At 40.6% G+C, this 25,525-nt stretch overlaps 1 protein-coding gene across 1 annotated transcript in view; it reads left to right on the plus strand.

Moving 5' to 3' along the window:
• Positions 1–1,657: 1,657 nt before the first annotated feature.
• The window catches only part of RASEF (RAS and EF-hand domain containing), an 81,510-nt gene continuing 57,642 nt past the window's right edge, over positions 1,658–25,525 (plus strand). The window contains exon 1 of the mRNA XM_006903278.1: positions 1,658–2,076. Coding sequence (XP_006903340.1) covers positions 1,658–2,076 — 419 coding nt within the window. The remainder of the gene's footprint in view (positions 2,077–25,525) is intronic.

Below are 25,525 nucleotides of genomic sequence, written 5' to 3' on the forward strand. Positions count from 1 at the left end.
TCTAAACCCAGCCTGGACTTTCGGCAGTTCTCTGCTGATGTGCTGTTCTAATAGTTTTTGGATGATCTTCAGCAGAATCTTGCTTGCCTGTGAAATCAATGATACTGTTCTGTAGTTTCCACACTCAGTTGGATCACCTTTCTTTGGAATGGGAACAAACATAGATCTCTTCCAGTCAGTTGGCCAGTGATAATATTTCAAAGAATAAATGAAAACTGTCTATGGTGGCTTCATAGGAAGGAGGTGCTCTACCAACCCAAAGGTAAACTGTTCAAATCCACCAGCTGTTGAGTAGTGACTAAGTAAGTAGAAAGGATACAGTCTTTACTTGTGCTTCAATGATTATGCAAAGGCATTTGACTTTGTGGAACACAACAAATTATGGCAAACACTGAAAAGATCTAGAATCCATGAATACTTAATTGTGCTCTTGAGATAGCTTTACATAGACCAAGAAGTAGTTGTCCCAACAGAAGAACAGAATCCTGCATGCTGTGAGTCAGGGTTGTATCCTTTCTCCACACTATAAAAATTATAGGAGGTGGACAATAGCCAAAAAGACATTTTCATAGCCTATGAGAATAACCTATGGGAGGATAAACATAAGTCTTCAGGTAGTGGGAAGACAAGAGAAAAAAAAAAAAGGATAGATTTAAAAACCACGTTCTCATTAAGCAGTCAATGCTAAAGAAGTAAAGCATTTTCTACATACATTTTTTAAATCTCAAAGGAACCTCAGTTGGATGTAGAATTTCCTTAAAGTTTATTTAAACTAAAAAGTTACCCTCTCCTTTGTTTCAAGAACCCTGCCTCCTGAGCTATTTTAGTTTTCCATTTTCTCTCAGATTGAGAAGGTAAGGACTGTTTTGTCCCCCAAAAGTTTGCACTGGGGAATCTGGAAGAGCTAAGGGACTTCTAATATGATTAACTAATTAGAAGTTATTGTGAGCCAATGAGTTATTCATCAAACTTAGAGAGAGGAGCGTTGTAGGAAATTTTGTAGTTTGGAAGAGCATTTGTATATATATTATACCAGTTTACCAGTTTTCCAGGATTAGAAGCAGTATCATACACAAAACATTCTTTTCAATTCTTCATCTCATCCTTATCCTTCATTCCTCTCCAGTAAAATTCCCACGCACATGCCAGCAGCACGCCTGCAGAGCGCTGGGCACACCTGTCCAACCTATGGTAGACACTGTAGGGCCTGACAATGCTACTTCTGCAACCCAGTTCTGGCCTGGCCCCCAAATTCATAAGCCTCAAATTTATTTTCTGGCTGGAGCCCAAGAGAGAGAGCAGAACCCAGAAGCCCTCCTCCGTCAGGCAGAGCCAGGCCCGGCTGAACAAGGGCGAATGCCCAGGTGTGCGGTCCAGCGCAGGCGTAAGCAGCGCTTTTGCCACGCTGCTGTGCCTGCAGAGACCAAGAAGCGGAAAGAACACCGGAGCGCACCTTCTGCCTGTCCATCCGCCCTTCCGCCTCAGGCCCGCCCAGACTCTTCAGCTCCGCCCAAACTTCTTCGTAAGTGGCGGAACCAGCTAGACTAGCTCTACTGACCGCTGATCTTGGAGGCAACAGGTGCCCCAGACTTCCCGTTGTCACTGTCCACTGGGGCCTGCACTGCGCGCGCTCCGGAGCGCACTGGCTTGGGGCGCTATGGAAACTACTGGGGACCAGGAGGAGCTGGCCCGGCTTCGCGCCGTCTTCGCTGCTTGCGACGCGAACCGCTCGGGCCGCTTGGAGCGCGAGGAGTTCAGCGCGCTGTGCGCGGAGCTGCGCGTGCGGCCGGCGGAGGCCGAGGCAGTGTTCCAGCGGCTGGACGCAGATCGCGACGGCGCCATCACTTTCCAGGAGTTCGCGCGCGGCTTCCGCGGAGCCCGGCGCGGGGGACGGAGGGGCGAGGGGCGGCGGGCGCCCGGCCTGGGGGGCAGCGAGGACGGCGCGGACCCCGAGGAGGATGCAGACAGCGTGGACGCAGAGCTGCCTCTGGCCGCCTTGTGGGGGGTGGCCAGCTCCGGACGGGCTTGGCAGGACTTCCAGGCGCGACTCGGGGAGGAAGCCAAGTTCATCCCCAGGTGTGTGTGTGTGTGCGCGCGCGCGCTTGTGGCCCTCTTTTTTGCCGGGCGAGTGAAGGGTTTTGGTAACATTTCTTGCCCTACCTTTATCAGTCATGTGTTCCTTTTTGCGAATTTGTTTTTCAGCGTTGACCCATTCGCCTTAAATTTTTTAAGAGTTAAGTGGAAAAGATTGGTTTTAGAGTCTGGGTTTGGGAAGAAATTTCAACAACTGCACTGCGGGCCCTACAGAGGCATCTTTTTTTATTTAATCTGGTTGGAGGGAAATTCGTGGTAGTTCGTTCACAATGTGAGAAGATCCTATTCTGCCTGCGAGGTGGGCAGACGTGCTCTCAGATCTTAATAACTGATGTGGTCACATCACCTTTCCAAATCCCAACTTGTGCCAGGCTGTTTGTTAGTTTGGCATCCTTTGTGGTAGTTTTTGTATTTGGTGTTTTCAAAGCAAATATTACTGGTCATTAATACTGCTAGGCACACATATTTACAACTTTAATTCTCAGGACGAATCCCAAAGTTAAAGCTTTAACTAAAGCTCTAAGCTTTGCGAAGTTAGATTGCAGAACTTAAACCTAAAGCTATGACTATCCCAGTTAATAAAGAAATGAGTATTTTGTGAACTACAGAATTTTATGTTTTTCTACAACAAAATAAAATGACAGGTTAGATAATATGTTATATGCCCCTAAGGCTTAGAAATAACCAATACCAAGTTATTAATACAGCAGTATGAAAAGACGTCTACAAGAGATTAGCACAGGACATGGAGACAGATACTCCAGTTTTACCCTTTGCGATTCCTTTGCATCTGGGCCTTGATGTCACTGTGTGTTTCTAGCTACTATTTGCAGTTCTTTTTCGGTAGTACAGATGCTTTAATGCTGGATAATGCTGTCCTGCTTTCTGTTTGGATTGGGGCTGGAATGATATCAAATTCTGGTAACAATTACTAATAAGATCTGACATACATTATTTTACTTGAGAAGTCATATATTTTGAAACCCAAGATTCAAAAAGGAAGTAATTGTGGAAGACGTCATTGGCCTGGCTCACCTGTTCCCTGTGCAGACCTAAGAGCTCACTTGCATCCCCACCCAACTTGCCATTCTAGTTTGGAAAGGAAGAGGGAACTTTGGGCCTGGAGGTGACTCATGGTGTATAAAAGGGGTTATGTGGAGAAAGTGGGCGTGAGAACGATTGTTAGTACTATTTACAATATTTAAAATGTAGTGCCTTCACCAGGGAAGTAGAAATACTTAAACATTGCTAAAAAACATGCTCTCTTTTGTGTCATCTTTTCATCTCTATCTTGGTTTGGGTTCAGCTGCTGTGAAATGGGTCACTTTTAGAAAGGAGCACAGGTGCATCGCATCGTGTTGGAGTTTGTACACACGCATATGCGATACGATTGTGCTATGCAGATACTGCATTTTGGGGTGGGTTTTTTGGAGTGTGCTTTTAGTGGTTGGGTTTTTGTTTTTCTTTTTACAAATTTAAGGTTTGTGGCAACTCTGTCTGCAGGTGTCTGTTTTTCTAACACAATGTGTTAATTTTGATAATTTTGATAATTCTTGCAGTATTTCAACCTTTTCATAATGCTCTGGTCTGCTGGTAAGGAGCTTTGCCTGAAGGTGCCTAGTTCAAATCTACCAGCTCCTCTACTGGACAAAACCTCAGGCTATCTCCTGTTGTGTGATTTACTGCCTCTGAAAGCACGTGGAAGGGTCAGCTATGAGTCTGTTAAGACTTGTTGGCATATAGCAAGAGCAACAGTGCACACAGACAGCAAACCGACTGCAAACCAACAAAAAACTGTAGTGTGTAACTTTCATGCACATTTCACTCATTGTTTTGGAATGGAAGCCACGCACATCTGACCCTCAATGGATTTTCAGAGAGGCTGGAGGAGATTGGGCAAAAGAGGAGATTGCCCACCTTTCTCCCAAGGACTTGGTGGTAGATTTGAGCAGCTGGTAGAGTTGAACCACCAGAGAGGCATCCCCATTGGGTAAGCAATGCAACTTTATAAAAAAAATAAAAAGAAATAGCATGGCTCACTTTATTGAGGTTCTGTATCCCACACGATCTCCAAGACATGCCTGATTGTGTACACTGATACCTATTTTTTATAGCTGTAAAGTCTCAATAGCAATTATTTGACACTTTTAAATGACTGAAATAAACTTTTTAGGGTCCACGTTTAAACCAGGACTTAATGTTAAGGAATGATTGTCGTTACAGGTTTTCAAGCACTTCAAAAGTTATTAAGTTGAGTGTGTCCCAGTGTCACCTGGTAGACTTGAATCCTAAACTCCACCCCTGCTGATGTGAGATTATCAAGTACAATATTTACCTTCCTGTACTTGTTCAAGTGGAAAAAAACTCAACTTGAGTTCTTTTATCTGATTGTTACCATGGTAGTGTTAGTTGTTTTGGTAAATTGCATTGCTTCTACTCCACTTCCTCATACAACTGCTCACCTTCCCTTCCTCCCATCTAAATATAATTAAAAAACTCCAAACCCACAAACATTTGTTATTGATAATGACTTTGATATTATTTCAGGCAATTTCATTGCCCAAGCATGTTTGGGTTGCTTTTTATGTGTCAGGTACTGTGCTAGGTACTTCGTGAAGTCCTAGATCCCTGGGTCCCAAGAAGTATGCAGTCAGAGTGAAATAGTTCTCAGAATTTCATTAAAGAACACTTAAAAACAAAAGAGTTACTTGCCAGAGATGCAGTGTACTGTGAAATTGTATTGCAAAAAGGAACTTTCTTTGATAATTTAGGTTTTTTCCTTTTTAAAAAAATACTGTATTTCATTTCATTCCACAACATTTTGGTGCTTACTTCAGTATGGAATTTTATGTTATCTTTTACTATGAGTGATTGTCTCTATAGGAAGGTGCTCGATTCATTTTGTGCTAGGTTTCCCACCTGGCACTCCATTACATCCGCTGTGGCCTCCCCTGGTCCATGCCCTCCTGGGTTAGAGAGGACTAGATCTAGATAAGAATGCTTGGTTCTTGCAGAACAAAGCGTGATACCATTGACAGAATTTCTGTTTCAGCTGTCACTCAAGTCTTCCTTGCACACTTTTGAGTGATGTACTATACTGATAGTCATCAATAGTTGTAATGTTGCTCCATAATTTTGCATTGGCTCTGACTCATGATGACCTCATGTCATGCACCATGGAATGATACATTACCCGATTCTGTGCTATCTTCATTATTTTTTTTTAAAATATGAAAGAATAGAAAGTATTCTGTTGTAATCCACAGAATTTCCATTAGATAGTTTTCAGAAGTAAATTACCAAGGCTTTCTTGGGAAATTAAGTTGCATGGAAGGAGATTGTCCATGTTTTTTCCACAGAGGATTTTGAGTTGACAGTGCAAAGCTTTCTAGAATTCCCTTTTTAAAATTTGTTGTTAGGTGCCATTGTGTTGAGTATGATTCATAGTGACCCTATGAACAAAAGATCTGAACCCTGTTTTATCGTGTGCCATCCTCACAGTTCCTGACACACAAAAGCCCATTGTGGCAGTCACCATGTCAATCCACCTGGCTGAGGGTCTTCCTCTTCTTTACTGACCCTCCAGCCTTCCCAGCATCATGTCCCTCTCCAAATAATAACCCCTCCTAGCAATATGCCCAAGGTATGTGAGGCACAGCCTCATCATTCTCGTCTACAAAGAGCTCTCCAGCTATTCTTACAGACAGAGCCATGAGGTTCCAGCTGGTGCTCGTACCGTAACGGATTTTAAACTGGTTCAGGTACCTAAGTAGCCCCACCAAGAACAGACTAGATTGGGTGCCCAGTCCATAACAGGTGTCACTGTACCTGGTGGCTTGCAAGACAAAATGAGAACTGGCTCTGTTTAGACGCCAGAATTGGTCCTGTGTGGCCAACTGTTTTATCTGATGCTCATTCAAGGAAATGGTTTCTGATATTTTTAGTTACATCATTTAATGTAAGTCTTTTATTTGATAATTTAAGACCAAGAAATTTAATGGAGAAGAATCCAGAGTATCAATGTATGAACTTTATATAGACTGTTTATGTCTGCATGCCCATATTATAGTGAGTATTAAAATTGAGAGGCAGGATCAGCTGTTGAACCCGAAGCCCATTTCACTGGGAAGGTTCAATAACAAGTGACCAGAAATTAAGTTTCCGAGTCAAATGTTTTTTTATATTTCTCTTTGGACTCTACTTTAACCCTTTTCTTTGTAATAATGTGGTTACATCAAATTATCTTTTGAATTTTATGTGATACACTGCTTGATTTTCCCAAGATAGGAAAGCAGAGATGGGAAACAGAAAGACTTGGAGATGTGGTATTTGAGAAACCTACTGAATATTCCATAGACTGTCAGAAGAAGAAACAGTTATCTCTTGGAGAAAGTGCAGCCAGAGTGCTCCTTAGAGGGAAGGATGGTGAAACCTTGTCTCACATACTTTGGGCATATTTTTAGGAGGGCATTCCTTGAAGAGAGACATCATGCTTGGAAAAGTAAAGTGTCAATAAAAGAGAGGAAGACCCTCTGCAAAATGAATTGACACAGTGACTACAGCAATGAGCTGCAGTGTGTCCGAAAATATGCAGATGGCACCGGAAAGGACAAGGTTCAGATCATTGTTTATAGGGTTGCTGTGATTCATACTTGAGGGCACCAAATAACAACCTTGGAATAGTAAATCAAACAATTTCTAACAAGATTTCGGCCAATCTGTCATGGGGTGGGGGGGTCCGGTCTGTCATTTGGGGGAGTCATAGACCCTTGAGATGTAAATCAGTTCAGGTATTATATGGAAATAACAGTACCTTCAGGCTTCTCCTGTAGGCACAAATAATAACAGCACTCTGGGGTAGGAAGCAGCCTTCAAAGTTCCCCAACTTGGCAAAGGAAACAACTCCTCAGGAATCACACAATAGGATCCAGGACTTGCAGTGGGAAGGGGATTAGTGGACTCCTGGAAGTAGACAAGGAGTTTCTTTATGTAAGTGGCCAAAGTAAGAACATCTGTTCTGCCCTTAGAATTTAGACAAAAGGAAAGACCATGAGGTGATGGAAAGGACTACATCTCAAGAACCTGGTGTTTTAACCAGAAACTTAATTTTACATTTTCCCCTGTTGCTGTTCAAATTCAAGATCATGCATTTGTCACTTTTGCACTGGGAACTATTTTCCTTTTTTCTTAATTGTGTAGCCTGTCTCCATCTGTAAAAAGGGACTCATGTATTGTGCTCGTCTTCCTTGACTTAGAGTGTTTTGGAGGCTGACCAAGAGTCTTCAGATGACTGGGGCAGTTTTCTTTTCAAGATGGTCTGTGCATTCTTTCTTTGTATGACTTGTTACAGTGTAGGCAGCCCTCCGCTATGTCAGGGAAGACATTATCTATTGTGGGTGTTCAGGCTGCTTTTCATTGACTATCTCAGTCTCTTATCAGGTTGTAAAATGGAAAGTAAACACTGTCTCCAGAGGAAAGCTGTAATAGAATTTATGTATGACCCATATTATTTCTCTAGAAATCTTTCCTCAGTCAGATTCATTGTTCAGTTTGTAAATACTGAGCTCTGGTGGCTTCCTGGTAAGGAGATGTGCTGCCAGTGCGAAGGCAGATGGTCCAAATCTACCAGCTGCTCCTGTGCGATTGACTGTGAAAACTCGAGGCTCAGCTGTGAATTTGTTTCAACTCTATAGTACATAACAACAACTCTAAATAGAAACTAAATTTCACTCCTTGGGGTCTCTGTTTTATAAAAACAGGATACACAGATGTGCCAAAAGCATGCTGTTAAGTTCAACATGGACATGTCAGAATAGTTTCAGAGTGTCTGGTGGTGTGGTGATAAGACGTTTTACTGCCAATCAAAAGGAACATGGTTCGAATCTACCAGTCTCCTTCCCTGCAATATGCTGCCTCTGACAATTTGCTAGAGATCAGCTACAGGTCAGTTCTGACTTGATGATACATAACAACATGTTTCAGAAGTAAAGCACTAAGCATTTCTCTTTGGAAGAGCTTGCTACCAATTTTTTGAGTAGTTGCTGGGCATGGATTCATTTATGTCACCTGCAGGCACCGCACAGATCAGAAGGCGTAAATCTTTATAAAGATCAATTGCTGTTGATGTAGACGGCTAGGCACTGTGAGAAATTGCAGCCTTCAGAAACCTTACTGTTTCACTTCCAATCTCCAGAATCTGGAAGGCCGTATAATGAATCCAAAAATCACTCTGAGCAAGCCAAAATACCTACCCCCAGAGGATGAACATTTCATGTCAAGAAATGTTGTTCAAAGTAGGAACAACAGACCCTCCCTTCCATGCTTTTACAGGGATTTTGGGGGTCTGGGGAAACGAAATATTTTTATTCTCATTTTAAAAATGTTTTTTGTTAGGTGCCATCAAGTTTGCTTCCACTCATAGCTGCACCGTGGACATCAGATCTGAAACTTACCGAACCTTGTGCCATCCTCACCAGCTCTGGTATACTCCAGCACATGGTTAGAGTCACTGTGTTAAACCGTTTTCTTAAGGATCTTCCTCTCTCTGACTTATCCATCATTCCCAGCAGGAGGTCTTTTTTCAAGGATTAGATCCTTCTAATAACTTGTCCAATATATATGAGATGAAGTTTCACCATCCTTACCTCTTAAGGACAACTCTTGGTACACTTCTCCAAGATAGAGTGTCTGTTCTTTTGGTATTTAGTGGGATATTCAATATTTTTGCAACAGCAGAATTTGTGCATCAATGCTTCTTCTGCCATCCTTATTCATTGCCCAACTTGTAGATGCATAAAAAGAAAGTGAAATGGAAATGACTTGCACTAGGTGCACCTTAGTCTTTAAACTGGTGTCATTGTTCTGTATCACTCTGGAGAGGTCTTTGAAAGCAGATTTCCCCCAATGTAATGTGTCTTTTGACTTACTGACTGTTTTGCCATGGCATTGATGTTGGATCCAAGTAAAATGAAATAATTAACTTCAGTCTTTTCTCTATCTATAGTGGCATTGCCTATTGGTCCAGTAGAGAGGATTTTTGAGATGTAACCCATATTAAAAGGATAGGGCACACTCCTGGCATACACCCTTCCCAATTTTGAATGATGCAGTGTTTCCTTGCTCTGTTTTGACAACTGCCTCCTGGTCCAAGTATAGGTATAAGCACTATCAAGTGTTCTGGGATTCCCATTCTTCTCGGAGTTAGTCACAGTGTGTTGTGATCCACACAGTCAAATATCTTCATATAGTCAGTTAAACACAGACATTACTCTGGTATGCCCTGCTTTCAGCCAAGACCCATCTGACATTAGCTAGAATATCCCTAGTACCACAGCCTTTTCCAAAACCAGCCTTAACTACTGGCAGTTTTCTGTTGATGTGCTGTTCCAGTCATTTTTTAGTAATTTTCAGCAGCATGTTACTTGAGTGTGATACTAATGATATTGTTCAATAATTTCCACCCTCTGTTGGGTAACCTTTCTTTGGAATGAGATCTCTTCCAGTCAGTTGGCCAGGTGGTTGTTTTCCAGATTTCTTGACACAACTTGGTGAGCACATCCAGGATAGCGTCTGTTTGTTGAACTATGTCAGTTGGTATGCCTTCAATTCCGGGGCCTTGTTTTTTTGCCAGTTCTTTCAGAGCAGCTTGAACGTCTTCCTTCAACACTACAGGCTCTTGTTCATACATTGTTTCACCAAATTCTTCTGTGTCTGCCAATTCCTTTTGTTCCAGTGACTGTATACTTTTCCCATCTTCTTTTAATGCTTGTTGGATCCTTTACTATTCTGCCCAAAGCATCTTTTAAGTATTGCAACTTGAGGCTTGAAATTGTTCTTCAGATCCTTCAGCTTAGCGACTAAGCAACCTCGGCCCCTTTGATTTTCTGACTCCAGCTATTTGTACATTTAATTATAATATATTACTTTGTCTTCCCATGCTGCTCTTTGAAATCTTCTGTTCAGCTCTTTAATTTCTTTATTTCTTCCCTTTGATTTCATTTCTTGGTGCTCTAGTGCAATATTCAGTCCTTTCTGACATCCATCTTGGTCTTTCTTCCTCCTCTGTTTTTGTACTGACCCCCTGCATTCTTCCTGGATGATGTTCTTGATATCCTCTCACAGCTCATCTGTAGAACAGCTATATGCAGAACTGATTATTGGAGAGGCTGAGCTATATGAGGATAAATGTGGCATCAGGATTGGAGGAAGGTTCATAAACAATATGCTTTATGCAGATGGCACAACCCTGCTTGCTGAAACTGAAGAGGACCTGAAGTGCTGTCTCTTGAAGGTCAAGGACTGCAGACTTAAGTATGGATTGAAGCTCAACATCAAGAAAACAACAGTTCTCACCACTGGGCTGATTGGCAGCATCATGAAAGATGGTGAAGTGATTGAGACTGTTAACAGCTTCAGTTTGCTTGACTCCACAATCAACACTCTTGGTACCAGCAGCCAGGAAATTAAAATACAAATCACAATGGGAAAGTTGACTGCTAGAGACCTCGCCAAAGTACTGAAGGGCAACGATGTCAGTCTTGAGACTAAGCTGCACCTGATTCAGGCCACAGTCTTGGCAATTACTTGCTATGGTCAGAAACCTGGACAGTTACTAGGGATGACAGAAGGAAAATGGATGTCTTTGAGCTGTGGTTCTGGAAAAGAGTATTGAATATACCATGGACTCCTTGGAGAAAAACAGGTTCGTCCTAGAGAGGGTGAAACCAGGCTTTTCCTTGGAGGCAATGATTCTGAAGCTTCATCTGACATACTTTGGCCAAGGAGGGACCAGTCCTTGGAGAGGGCCATCATGCTTGGGAAGGTGGAAGGACAATGCAAGGAGGAAGACCCTTAATGAGATGAATTGATTCAGTGACTGGGGTAATAGAGGTAAGTATGTCAGAGACTATAAGATTGGCACAGGATAGAACAGGATATAGGGCTGTTGTACATAGGGTTGCTATGTATCTCAAGCAAATCGACGGCACATAACAACAAAACAACAACAACAACAAAACAACCCATATTAAAGGTTTTAGTCCTCGATATCTGCAGCAAGTGTTTCAAGTTCTTTTTATTTTATTCAAGCCAGATGTGCCATCTGCATAACACAGGTTGTTGATGGGTCTTCCTCCAATGTTGATGCCACGTTCTTCTTTATATAGTCCACCTTCATGAATGATTTGCATATCATACCAATTCAACAGGAATAGAGAAAAGGTGTAATCCAGCCACACACATTTCCTTACTTTAAACCATTCAGTGTTTCCTTCTTCTGTTCAGACAACTGCTTCTTGGTCTACGTTTCACTTGGGTTCAATTAAGTATACTAGATTCGTACTATTCTCAGTGTTTCCCATAATTTTTTAAATTATCACAGTCAGAAGTATTTACATTGTCAATAAAACACAAGTATGTGTCTTTTTGGTATTGTCTTCATCTGACCAATATCTGACATTAGCAGTGATAGTCCTCATGCCATGGCCTCTACTGAATCAAGCTTGAATTTCTGACACTTCCCTGTGATGTACTGCTCCAACCATTTTTAAATAATATACAGCAAGATTTATTTGCATGTAGTATTAATAGTAATGTTCAAGAATTTCTTAATTATGTTGGATCACTTTTTTTTGGGAATGGGAACAAATATGGATCTCTTCCAGTCAGTTAGCTGGATCTAAATTTCTTAGCATAGACTAGTGAACATGTCCAGGGTTGCATATGTTTATGCAAACATGTCAACTGAGCATGAACATCTTCCTTCATTACCATTAATTCTTGGTCACTTATGTCACTCGGGGATTCCACATTCTTCACTGCCTATGAAGTGCTGTTGGATGTCAACACAATCTTACATAAAAATACAAAAGTTTTTAAATTGCTGAGAAAATTGTAAACATAAAGTACAACAAATTAATTTGAGCACATTCAGAATCATGTAAACACTCAATTATACTTTTTGTCTCTGCAATTTTAAGCCTTTTCATTTGTATTTATAATTGTATCTCCATCTAGCAGCATTGTGTGGACTATCATGGGATGGTAAGGAAGGTAGAGTTCCTGAATGGCACAAATATTAAAGGACTCATTTGCCAACTGAAAGATTGAAGGGTAGAGTCCACCCAGAGATTCCTCAGAAGAAAGGTCTGGTGATCTCCCTCATTTTGGAAATCCTGTGGGTGACCATTCTGCTTTGACACAAACAGGGCCTCCATGAGTTGGAGCTGACTTGATGGACCCTGATTTATAGTGTAAGGAAGACAGAAAGTTGGGCTGACCATGAAAATTATGTGTTTACGTGTAGTCACGTAACTGACACAGAGCTGAGAAAGTGAAACAATATTCATTCCATAGAGAGCTGGTGGAAATAGGCTTTGCTGTAGTTTATGGTCACAGAACTATGATTAAGAGTCATTGTAACATTAGTTTAGAAGTGCAGTTCCCTCCCAGCTAGGCTTCTAGAGCTGCCCAAGAGCCTTTGTAACATTGGCTGTGGTAATACTGTTTCAGTAAATTGACATACCTGTCAGATTAGATGCATAATGATAACTCTGATTTTATTTATTTTAGAATTTGTGTTGGTTTATCATATGTTGAAGTTATAACCAGAACTTATGACCTATTTATATTTTCCATTGTTCAGAAATGCTATGTGAACAATTATGGAATCTGTAGGAATAATTTTCTTTCATAAGGTCTACCTATTAGTCAAGTTTGAGAAATACTGTTCTAAAACACACCTGAAATCCACAAAATTAAACAAGATTGAAAACCACGATTTTTCAGGTTTATAGTGATTATTGATATCTTCAGTTATTTAAATGGAAGCCAAGATAATATGGAATAACTTCCATCTTAGTACAAGCCATGTCCCAGAGCATTTAACGGTGCTCATGTGGAACCTATGCCTGGATCAGGAGGCTGTTATGTGAATGGAGCATGGGAGCACTACTTCTTTTGGAATTGGGACGGGAGTGCACCAGGGTTGTATTGTTTTCTTTCTTCATGCCTCATCAGTCTGTATGCTGAGCAAATTATCTGAGAATCTGGGCTCTGTGAAGAGGAGTGTGGCATCAGAATTGGAGGCAGACTCATCAATAACCTGCATTATGCAGATGACACAACCTTGTTTGCTGAAAGTGAGGAGGACTTGAAGCAATTGTTGCAGAACAAGGAACGAAGGCTTCAGTATGGATTGCATCTCAGTGTCAGGAAAACAAAGATTCTTACTACTGGACCGATAGGCAGCATCATGATGGATGGAAAAGAGATGAAAACTGTCAACAGCTTCATTTCGCTTGGATCCACAGTTAACATCCTTGGCACTAGCAGTCATGAAATAAGAAGATGCATTGCACTGGAAAATCTGCAGTTAGGGACCTTTCCAAATTATTGAGGAGTGATGATGTCAGTTTGAAGACCAATGTGTGTCTGATTCAACTATAGTCTTTCTAATTACTAGCTATGCATCCGAGACCTGGACAATGAATAAGGATGACAGAAAAAGAATTGATGCCTTTGAACTGTGCTGTTGGAGAAGAGCACTGAACAGCTCATGGATGGCCAAGAGAATGAGTAGATATATCTTGAAGAGGGTGCAGCCGGAGTGCTTTTTGGAGTCAAGAATATTGAGACTTCATCTCACGTACTTTGGGCCTGTTGCTAGGAGGGGCTGTTCTTTGGAGAAGGGCATGATGCTGGGAAGGGTGGAGGGTTGGCAAAGGAGAGGAAGACCCTCAACCAGGTGGATTGACACCGTGACTAGTGCAGTGGGTTTTTGTGTCTCAGGAAGTGTGAGGATGATGCAGAATAGAACATGGTTCAGCTCTTGTTCATAGGTTTGCTGTGAGTTGTACTCAACTTGATGGCACCTAACAACAACAACAACCAAGCTGTGTAATGGTACAGTAAGGTCCATATTGGACTGCCAACTGAAAGGTCATCAGTTCAAATCTACCAGCTACTCTACAAGACAAAGATGGACAACCTCCTATCACATTTACAACCTTGGAAACTTAATTGATGGGTCCTTGTGAATCAGAACTGACACTCTGTGTGTGTCTGGGGTAGATGTGGATATGTGCTATGATGAACTGTGACACATATTGATCTTTTGAACAACAGATTGGAACCTTGGCCTCTCCTGAGCCATCCTCACAGTCTCCATCACACCTGACCCCATTGGTACAGACCCTGTGTCAGTCAATCTTGTTGAGTATAAAGAACCTCTTTATCATTTCCCAGCAGAAGAGATGCTTTTTACCATTTTTGTATGTTTTTCTTTCATTCATCCATTGATACTTTCATTTGACATATATCTTTTAGTATTCAATAAATATTTTTAGTGTCTCAACTGTGCTATTTAATGTTGTGGTTAGGTGCCATCGAGTTGCTTTTGACTCATAGTGAACTTATGCAAAAAAGCTCTGAGCCCTCCTGACACAATCTGACTGTCTCTGACACATATACCTCCATCACTCTATTACTATGTCAGTTCAGTTCACCTTTTCTGGGGTCTTCCTCTCCTGCACTGTCCCTCCCCCCTTCTGAGCATGATGTCCTTTTCTAAGGACTGGTCCTTCCTGGCCATGTGCCCAAAGTATGTGAGACAGAGTGTCAACGACCTTGTCTCCAAGGGAAACCTTGGTTTCACCCTCTCCAAGACAGACCTTTTTGTTTCTCTTGGCAGTCCATGGTATGTCGAACCAAGACTCTTCTCCATCACCACAATACAAAGACATAAATTCTTCTTCTATCATCCTTAGTCTTTGTCTAACTCTTTGATGCATAGCAAGTAATTGCAAAGACCATGGGCAGGATCAGGCACACTTTAATCTCTATACTGATATCATTGCTCTTTAGCACTTTGAAGAGATTCCTGACAGCAGACTTCTCCAGTGCAATTTCTCTTTTGATTTCCTGACTGCTGGTACCAAGAGTGTTGATTGTGGAGCCCAGAAAACGGAAATTGTTAACAACATCAGTCTCTTCTCCATCTCATGGTTCTGCCAGTTGGCCCAGTGGTGAGAATCATTGTTTTCTTGATGCTGCATTTCAATCCATAGTTAAGGCTGCAGTCCTTGACCTTCCGGAGCAAGCACTTCAGGTCCTCTTCAGTTTCAGCAAGCAGGGTTGTGTCATCTGCATAATGCAGATTCTTAATGAGTCTTCCTCCAATCCTGATGCCACGTTTATCCTCATAATGTCCAGCATCCTAAATGATCTGTTCTGCATACAGACTGAAAAGGTGTGGAGACAGGACACACCCCTGACACACACCCTTCCTAGTTTTGGAACATGTAGTGTTTCCTTGCTCTGTTCTGACAATTGCCTGCTGGCCCAAGTATAGGTTTTGCATGAGCACCATCAGGTGTTCTGAGATTCCCATTCTTCTCAAGGTTAGCTACAATTTGTTGTCATCTACATACATAAATACCTTTGCATAGTCAGTGCAGCACAGATAGATATTCCTCTGGTCCTCTTTGCTTTCAGCCAAGATCCAGCTGACATTGGCAGTAATGTCTCTAGTGCCATGGCCTCTTCTAAACCCAGCTTAGATATCTGGTAGTTTTCTGTTAATTTACTGTTTGAGTTGTTTCTGGATGATCTTCACTGTGATTTTGCTTGTGTGTGATATTAGTCAATAATTTCCACACTGTTGAATCACCTTTTGTTGGGATAGGAGTAAGTATGGATATCATCCAGTGAGTTGGCCAGGTAGTTGTCCTTCAGATTTCTTGGCACAGCCTGGTGAACATGTAGAGGTCAGCAACTATTTGTTTAAATAGGTGAATTAGTATGCTGTCAATCCCCGGGGACCTCCCTGTTTTTTGCCAAGTCCTTCAGAGCAGCTTGAACTTCACCATTGGCTCTTTATCATATGGTGTTTTACTAAATTCTTTGGTGTCAGCCGGTTTGGTATAGTGGTCCGACGTTCTCCTTCCATCCTCTTTTAATGCTTTCTGGAACATTACGTTTTCTGCTCATAGCATCCGTAAGTATTGCGACTTGAGGCTTGATTTGTTCTTCAGTTCTTTCAGCTCAAAAAATGCCAAGAAAGTGTGGCCCTTTTGATTTTCTGACTCCAGGTTTTTGCACATTTTGTTATATTTTTTTTTTTTGCTTATCTTCCCACACTGCCCTTTGAAATCTTCTGTTCAGTTCCATAACTTCTTGGTTTCTTCCCTTTGCTTTGGCTTCTCAGTGCTTTAGTGCAATATTCAGTCTCTTTTGACATGTATGTTGGTCTTTAGTTCCTCCTCTGTCTTTGTAAAGATAGACATTATGTTATTAAAATTCAAGGTTTCTAGGCTAGTTTTTCTCCATACAGAATTAAGGGACAGCAGGGATGGTAAAGAGTGGGCAAAGCCATAATTTGGATGGTCTAAGTCTAGCTCTCACAGTGGTTAGAAATCAGTCCCAGTTCAATGCAGAGCCCTTCTTCCTCTGTAGAATTCAGATGGCACACATGTGCATCTTCTTTCCCAAGACCAGCCAAGGTAGCTGTGTAGTCTTAACTGTGAACCTTGGTGATCCATGTGGGTAGGATTTTCAGTAACTAATTTCTCAAGAGAAACTGGTTTGATATTTGGGCAAAACAGGTAATTAGGAAAGATGTTGTTTCTTGTTTGTAGTCTATATGTCCCTTTCTCTCTTTGAATAAATATTTAATTTCATTTTGGTAAAAATAAACAGTGAATCATTCTTTCATTACATAGTTTCTAGACATTGATCAATACCATTGATTATGCTCTTAACATTGTCTCAATGTATTCTTCAGATTGTCTCAACCTTCTTTTAATTTTGGTTCTAGTTTTATATTTATTACCTTTTATGCAAAGGCTAACCTTGAGAATGATGGGAGTATGTGAAACCTATACTTGGATCAGAAAGCAGCAGTAAGAACAGAGCAAAGAAATACTGCATGGTTCAGGATCAGGAATGGTGTGCATTCATTTGGGTTGCATCCTATCTCCATACCTTTTCAATCTGTATACAGAACAGATCATTGGGGAGGCTGAGCTATATGAAGAACAATGTGGCATCAAGATTGTAGGACAATAGCCTGTGTTATGCAGATGACACAACCTTGTTTGGTGAAAGTGAGAAGGACTTGAGACACTTGCAGCAGAAGGTCAAGGACTGCAGTCTTCAATGTGGATTGAAGCTCACAATCAAGAAAACAAAGATTCTCACCAATTGGCAACATTTTGATATATGGAGAAGAGACTGAGATTAATAATTGCTGATTTCTTGGTTCCACAGTAAAAACTCTTGGCACCAGCAGTCAGGAAATCAGAAGACACATTACAATGGGAAAATCTGCTGTCAAGGACCTCACTAGAGGATTGAAGAGCAACAATGTTAGTCTGGATACTAAGGTGCGCCTGATCCAGGCCATGGCCTTCACAATTACTTGGTGTGTGTCAGAGATATGGGCAATGACTAAGGATGATAGAAAGAGAATTGATGCCATTAGGTTGGGGGGCTGCAGAAGAGTGTTGCACATATTATGGACTGCCAGGAGAACAAACAGGCCAATCTTAGAGTGGGTGAAATTAAGCTACTCCTTGGAGACAAGGAATTTAGAGGTCAGTCTCACATAATTTAGGCATTTTGTCAGGAGGTACCATCTGTGGAGAAGGACATCATACTTGGAAGGGTAGAGGGACAGTACAGGAGAAAAAGGCCCTGGATGAGATGGATTGACTCAGTAACTGGGCTAATGAGGTTAGTTGTGTCAAATGTTGAGATTGGCTCAGGATAGGGTAGAGTTCAGAGCTATTGTACATAGGGTTTCTGTGAGTTTCAGGTGACTCAGTGCCACATAACAACAACAATAGCAATAACCCCTTAAACTTCTCATTTCAATAAAACACTTGTTGACAGCTTCTCCCTGCATTGGGTGTGATATCTATATCTCTCTCTGAGCTTTAGTGGCATAATCCACAATTGCTGTTACATGTACTTGAGTTTACTCAGACACGTAGTGAGCCATCCTCTCAGGCTCCACTCTGTGTAAGCCCGTTGTTGTAGTCACTCTTCCAGTCTGTCTTATGGAGTGCTCTTCCTGTCTCTCCACCTTTCCAAGCACGATACTCCTGCTAAGGACCAGCATCTCCTAATAACATGTCCAAAGTACGTGGGACAGAGCCTCACCATCATTGCTTCTAAGGAGCACCCTGAGATAGATAAATAAGATTTTTTTTGGCAGACTTCTTTTTTAGTGTGTTGCATCATTATCCAGCTTTTATAAATCTATGAAACAACTAAAAATTTCAAAACAAAACCATGACCTTAGTCTTTGAATTGACCTCCTTACTCTCTATCACATTAAAGAGATCCTTAACAGCAGGGTTACTTAGTGCAGTATGTTTTTGGATTTCTTGACTGCTGGTACCATAGGTGTTTGTGGATCCGAGTTAAATGAAATCCACGACAACTTCTGTCTTTTCCCTATCATCTATCTATCATCTATTTATCTATATCTATCTATCATCTATCTATCTATCTATCTATCTATCTATCTATCTATCTATCTATCTATCTATCTATCATGATGTGGCATATCAGTCCACTTGTGATTATTGTGTTGTTGATGTTGGATGTTATCCACACTAAACACTACATTCTTTCATCCTCTGAAGTAGATGCACCAAGCCCTCTTCATTTTCAGCAGCAAGGTTTTAGCATCTGCATAAGGCACATTGTTGATTCTTCTTCCAATCCTGTGTCTTCATATAGTCTAGTTTCTCTCATATTATTTGCTCACCATAGAGATTGAATAAGTATGGTGAAAATACAACTATGGCACACCCTTTTTCTGATAGCAAACTGTTAAGTTTGGTCAATTCATATGACTGCTTTTTGGACTATGGACAAGTTCTACATGAGATAATTGAATATTCTGAAATTCTTATTCTTCTCAATATTAGCCAGTATTTATTATAATTGATACAATCGAGTGCTTTTTCATAAGTCAGTAAATGTCCTGTAAACATCTTTATGATATTCTCTGCTTACAGTTAAGAACCATCTGAAGCCAGCAGTGTTACCCTCTAGATCCATTGCCTCTTTTAAGTGCAGCTTGGATTTCTCACAGTTCCCTGTTCATGTGTATTGCACCTACTCTTTTTAAACAGTTTTCAGAAAGATATTACTTTCTTGTAATATTAATATTGTTCAGTCACTTCCAAGTTGTACTAAATAAACATTTGGGAGTGGACACAAATATGGATCTCTTCCATTCACTTGACCATGTAGCTATCTTCCAGATTTCTTAGTATAGCTGAATAAACACATGCATCTCTTTGCTTAAACACTTCAACAAATAGTCTGTTAATTCCTGGAGCTGTATGCGTTACAAATTCCTTTAGTGAAGCCTTGACTCCTTCTCTTAATACTGTTGGTACTCAGTCATTTGTTGCTTCCTGAAATGGCTCAGTGTCCACCAGCTCCTTTTGATACAGTGACTTTGGGCATTCCTTTCATTGTCCCTGTATCATCTAATATTTTGGCCACATAATTCTTCAATATTTCAATGTCATAGGCTTAAATTTCTTCTATAATTCTTTCAGCTTGAGAAATGCTGAGTTTGTTCTTTTGGTTTTTAATGCACATTTCCTTATAATATTTTACTTTATCTTAAACTCCTCTTTGAAATCTTCTAGTCATTTCTCTTGTTTCAGAAGCATATTTCAGAGACTCTTCTGACACGCATTTTGTTTTTTCTTTCTTTCCTGTCCTTTTATGAATCACTTTTTAGTGTGTTTTTTTTTTCATGTTGATGATCTTATCACACAGCTTGTCATATCTTTGGTCTTTAGTGTTCAGTACATTCAATCTGTTCTCAGGATGGATTCTAAATTCAGCTTGGATAAATCAAGGTCATATTTTTACTTTTCTAGAATTGTAGAATTGTTTGTATTTTCTTCAAGTTCAGTTTGAACTTGTGTATTAGCAGTTGGCTTTCAGTTCCGCAGGCAGTCCCTGTCCTTGTTAGGACTGTTCCCACGGCGTTTGTCCATGGTCTCTTTCCACAGATACTGTCCATTTTATTCCTTAGTGTTCCATCAGGTGAGACTCATATTTATAGTAATTGGTTTTGTTTTCTTTCAAAGGTGTGATCAGTGAAGAACTATTTGGCCGTACAAATTATCTTTTGTGATCTCTAGCCTCATTTCTGTCACCAAGACTTCAGCATGGAACGCAAGCATTCTGTTACGGACCACTGCTGCCCTCTGTTCCTAAGTCCAGAATTCAAGCTCATTGGAGTAAAGTCAGAACCAACTCCTAGCTAACCCTAAGCTGTCAGTTTCTGGCGAGGAAATGTCCCAGTCTTTCTCTCTCCATCCATTGGATTCAGGCATGCAAGAGAGGCATGATGTTTGGGTAGCAGTGCAGTTCCCTATGGAACTAAAGCTCTTCCTGAATTAGTTTTGTAGACATTATACCGTTTATAGATATGGGTGTTATAGAATAGAACTATGAATACATGTAAGGGGCTCCTGGTTTATAGGAGTGTGGGCTTGTATTGAGATGAAACTGTGAGAATCAATAATTTGTTTAAAAAGTCTTTTTGAGTCTTGGGGAAATATCCCAAAGACTAAATATGAAGAAGTACGTACATTCCTTAGGGTTTTCAATGACTGGTTTTGAGGAAGGAGATCACAGGCCTTTCTTCTGCACGTCGCTGGTTTTCTCATACCTCCAAGCCTTTGTCCATGCCATTCCCTTTCACAGTACCCAGAGACAGCTTGGTGAGCAAATTTCTCATAGCTTGTCTCTTTCTCGACCCTGTACTCTAGGAAGCTTCACTTCCTATCCCTTCTCACCTTTCTTACCTGCCTCTGAATCTTTGAGTAGACACACTGATTTCACTCCCCAGGCCTTTGCCTCCTTCATTCATTAATGCAAGGAGGCAGGTACACGAGTGTTGGATGATGTGAGACAAATGAAGTCATCACTGTCACCACTCACTGCCACCACTGAGTTGATTCCGACTCACAGACCTTACAGGACAATAGAACTGACTGCTCCATTGACTTCCCAAGCTCAGGTAAGGGACATTAAAAGGACCCTTTCTTCATAAACTGAGGACTCCAAATTATAGTTATGGAATTTGGGGGTTAAATTTGTACCTGTTCTCATGCTGTTTATTGTTGTTAAGTGCTATCGAATTAAGCATGACTCATAGTGACCCTCCAAACAAAAGATCTGAACCCTGTTCTATAACTGTCATCATCTCTCTAATGTTCTTGGAGTATCCAGAGGCAAATTGTTTAGGAAGTGGATGCCAGTCCTGCTTCCAAGCTGGTCTTGATCTGGGAGCTCCACCAAACCCTGTCCACTATGGGTGACCATTATGCTTAGTTTTCAGTTAATTTTAATTCACTTCAAAGGCTGAAAGTAGAGTTTCTTAAAATAGAGAATAGTAGAATTGTTTTTATTCGGAATATATTTTTCCACATTTGATCCAGCCTTTTTCATAGTGCTTCTCTATTACTGTAAACGTTGCAAAACTGTTGATTTGGATTAATATGCATTGTATGGTGGAATTTTCATGTTTTGTGATTTTTCTAATTTATTTATTTTCTGAAATTATGTTTTTTATTTTTAAAATTTTATATTTTGAATAAAAGTTTGTATACATTGTGTTTCACACATTCTTACATTCACATTGTTTCATACAAAAGTAGGTTTTATAGATGCAGTTACTGAGTAATCTGATTAACATTTTTCAACTGGTATCAAATGCAGTTGAGGAATAGTGGACTATTTTACAAACACATCAGACTTTTAATATGAGATTGAGATTGTTAACAGCTTTAGTTTGCTTGGCTCCATGATCAACTTGGTACCAGCAGCCAGGAAATTAAAAGATGAATTGCATTGGGAAAGTCATCTCTCAGAGAACTCTCCAGAGTACTAAAGAGCAAGGATGTCAGTCTGGAGATTAAGGTCCACCTGATTCTTACTTGCTGTGTGTCAGAAAGCTAGACAAAGACTAGTGATGATAGAAGGAGAGTTGATGCTTTTGAACTGTGTTGCTGGAGAAGAGTATTGAATATACCGTGGACTGCTAGGAGAAAAAACAGTTTTGACCTAGAGAGGTTGAGACCAGGCTGCTCCTTGGAGGTGAGGATTCTGAAGCTTCGTCTGACATACTTTGGACATGTTGCAAGAAGGGACCAGTCCTTGGAGAGGGACATCATGCTTGGGAGGGTGGAGGGACAGTGCCAGAGCGGAAGACCCTGGTATAATGGGGGTAGGTGTGTCAGAGGCAATGAGATTGACACAGGATAGAGCAGCATTTAGGACTCTTATACATAGGGTTGCTATGAGTTGCAGGTGACTCGACGTCACATACAACAGCAAAACAACATTAATTTCAAAGACTCAAACATTTCTACAAGTTGAATGGTAGTCAGCAAAGAGAAAGTTACTGTCATACAAAAAAAGGTTAAGCTTAAATGCTCTTTATGCAGAAACATATTTGTAATTTTGACTATATTTTCTTTTATTTATTAATTTTAATAAAAGTTTACAGAAACTTAAGATTTCCATTAGTTCATTGTTGCACTCTTCTCCCTGCCCACCCCTTACCCCCAAATCACTCTTCTCTTTAAAAAGTAAAAGAAAAATTCTTTCATTGCTATACAGTCCCTCCCCCCAAGTCCACTCCACTGTGCAGCCTTCATTCTGGACTCCTGTCATGACAATAATACCTAATCATATATCCCTTTTAAACAGTTCTCTCCCTCATCTGTTTCAATGCAGTATACCTTATTTATCCCCTCTTTCTCAGTCTGACAACTACATTTTCTGTTTCAGGTGGTAGAATATCGAAGCCTGTTTGGATATATTTATTACATTTTCACTACCAATTCCAAATATATATTTACTTCACAGATTTCTTATTTAGTAAACATAAATCTTTTTTTACAATGCTTTTTCCTCTTATTTTAAAATTTATGATAATATTTGTAAAATGATCATGTTTTACCTCTAACAAAATGAACTCCTAGAAGTTTTAATTTGATTCTATGGTATGGATTTTTAAAAAGTTAAATCACAATTGAAGTGGACTAATTTTTTTTTTAAGTCTATGATGCCACATATATAGAATTAGCCAGTGCTCCTTTGTGAAGTTTTATTTCTCCCTATGGAGACTTCATAAACAATTGTTTCACTGTTTATATTTGCACAAAAAATAAGGACAAAAAATGGACAGAATAAATTCAGCAGATAAGTCATTTCATAAAATAAAAAATCATGCTCTGAATGTGTTCATTAATCTGTGCCAAGAAATTAAGAAGATAGCTACCTGGCCAGCTGACTAGAAGAGATTGCTATTTGCCCCATTCTCAAGAATGTAGGTAGTAGCAAACCATATCATTAATATCACACTCAAATAAAATCTTGCTGAGGTTCATCCAATAACAGAAATTCAGGAGGATTTAGAAGAGGTAGTGGCACCAAGGATTGCTGATGTTGGATGAATCTTGGCAGAAAGCCAAGAATATCAGAAAGATGTTTATTTGTGTTTTATAGACTATGCAAAGGCATTTGACTGTGCGGATCATAACAAATTATGGATAACATTGAGAAGATGGGAATTTCAAAACAGTTTATTGTGCCTATGTGAAACCAATACTTAGAGCAAGGCTGTTGTCCAAACAGAACAGGCAAACACTGTACTGTTGTTGTTGTTATGTGCCGTCAAATCGCCTGCAACTCATAATGACCCTATGTACAATAGCTCTGAAGCTTGCCCTGTCCTGAGCCAGTAATAATAGTTACTTGTCCAGAGTATGAAAGACAAAGCTTCAGTGTCTTTGCTTCCAAGGAGCACTTTGGCTGCTCTTTTTTCCAAACATATCTGTTTGTTCTTTTAGCAGTTTATGAGATGTGTACTCTTCTCTGACACCACAACTCAAAGGCATCAGTTCTTCTTCTGCCATCCTTATTTATTGTCCAGCTCTCTGATGCATAGCAGGTGATTTAGAAGACCATCAGGCACACCTTAGGCTTCAGACTGACATCACTGCTCTTCAGCATTTTGGAGAGGTTTCTTACAGCAGACTTGCCCATTGCAGTATGTCTCCTGATTTCCTGACTGCTGCTACCATAGATGTTGATTGTTGATCCAAACAAGATGAAATTATTGTCAGCTTCAGTCCTTTCTCCATCTTCCATAATGTTTACTGTTGGTCCTGTACGTTGTTTTTGTTGTTGTGTACCATCGAGTCGGAACCAACCCATAGCTGACCCTCCAGTGTGTTTTCAGAGGCAGTAATCACTTGGGAGGTGTTTACTCATCCTTCTCCCACGGAGCAGCTGGTGGATCCGAACCATGTGCCTTCCGGATGGCAGCACGGCTTCTTACCACTAGGTCACCAGAGCTTGCGCTCTCTTGTGCTCTTTTCCTAAATCTCTCCCCCCCCCCCGCGCCCCATCAAGTCAGAATCAAATCATAGCGGTGGACTGTGGACTGCATCACCAGAGCTCCCTTCTAGTGTTATATGTAGTGAGTATTCATTATTCTTACCTCAAAAGAATAACTGTACAATCATTTTAAGTTTTTAATTTTGTAGACTCTGCAATAAGGAAAAATGGAATCCCGCAGAAACTGCTGAAATCACAAGTTTCTGGTGTAAATTATGGTGGCTTTCATTCCTGCAAACCTTGTTGCAGAATTCTTGCCTTCATTCTTTAGTTCAGCCAAAGTTGGGTGAAAATGGAGATAATTGGAGTGTAAAATCCTGGTCATGATCTGCTTTCAGGCCTTGTGCAGTGTGGCTCCTGCCAGTATCACCAGCCTCACTGCTGCCACTCAGTCCTCTTCGAGTCCCTGCCTCTATCCAACTCGATCTGCCCACATCCCACCTGCACCTTGAGGCTTTGCACAGCCCCGTCAGGCTCCTGACACCCAGGAAGTCCTGCTCTGCTTTTTGTATAGATCACATTTGCTCTTCCTTCAGGTCTCTGCTCAGGTGATCTTCCCACACTTGAATAGATGTCCACATCTAGCATGCTCTCAAGAACACCTTGTGTTTAATATTTACAGCACTTTTCAGTCATGTGTGAGAAGTTCTTGGGCTTCCTAACTGAATTCTGAGAGGGAAAGACTGAGGCTGTTCCTTAGAATTTTGTTTTTTGGTTCTAACTTGGCAGCACTTGGATAATGTCCATATTCAGGTGTTACTGGTCATTTTGTTGTGAGTGCTCCTCAGTTTAGAATGATGTTATCTCATGTCACAGGTTGAAACCAACTCATAGCCTACCCTTCATTGAGTGTCAGCTTCTAAATCTTTATGAGAGGAGACTGCTAGTCTTTTTTACCTGGTGCAACGAGTGGATGGGAACCATTGACCTTTGATTAGAAGTTCAACACATAACACACTATGCCATCAAAGCTCCTTACCCCAGG

This window comes from Elephantulus edwardii, unplaced genomic scaffold (assembly GCF_000299155.1).
Source record: "Elephantulus edwardii isolate Elephantulus edwardi_28Jun2011 unplaced genomic scaffold, EleEdw1.0 scaffold00553, whole genome shotgun sequence".
NCBI classification, from domain to species: domain Eukaryota; kingdom Metazoa; phylum Chordata; class Mammalia; order Macroscelidea; family Macroscelididae; genus Elephantulus; species Elephantulus edwardii.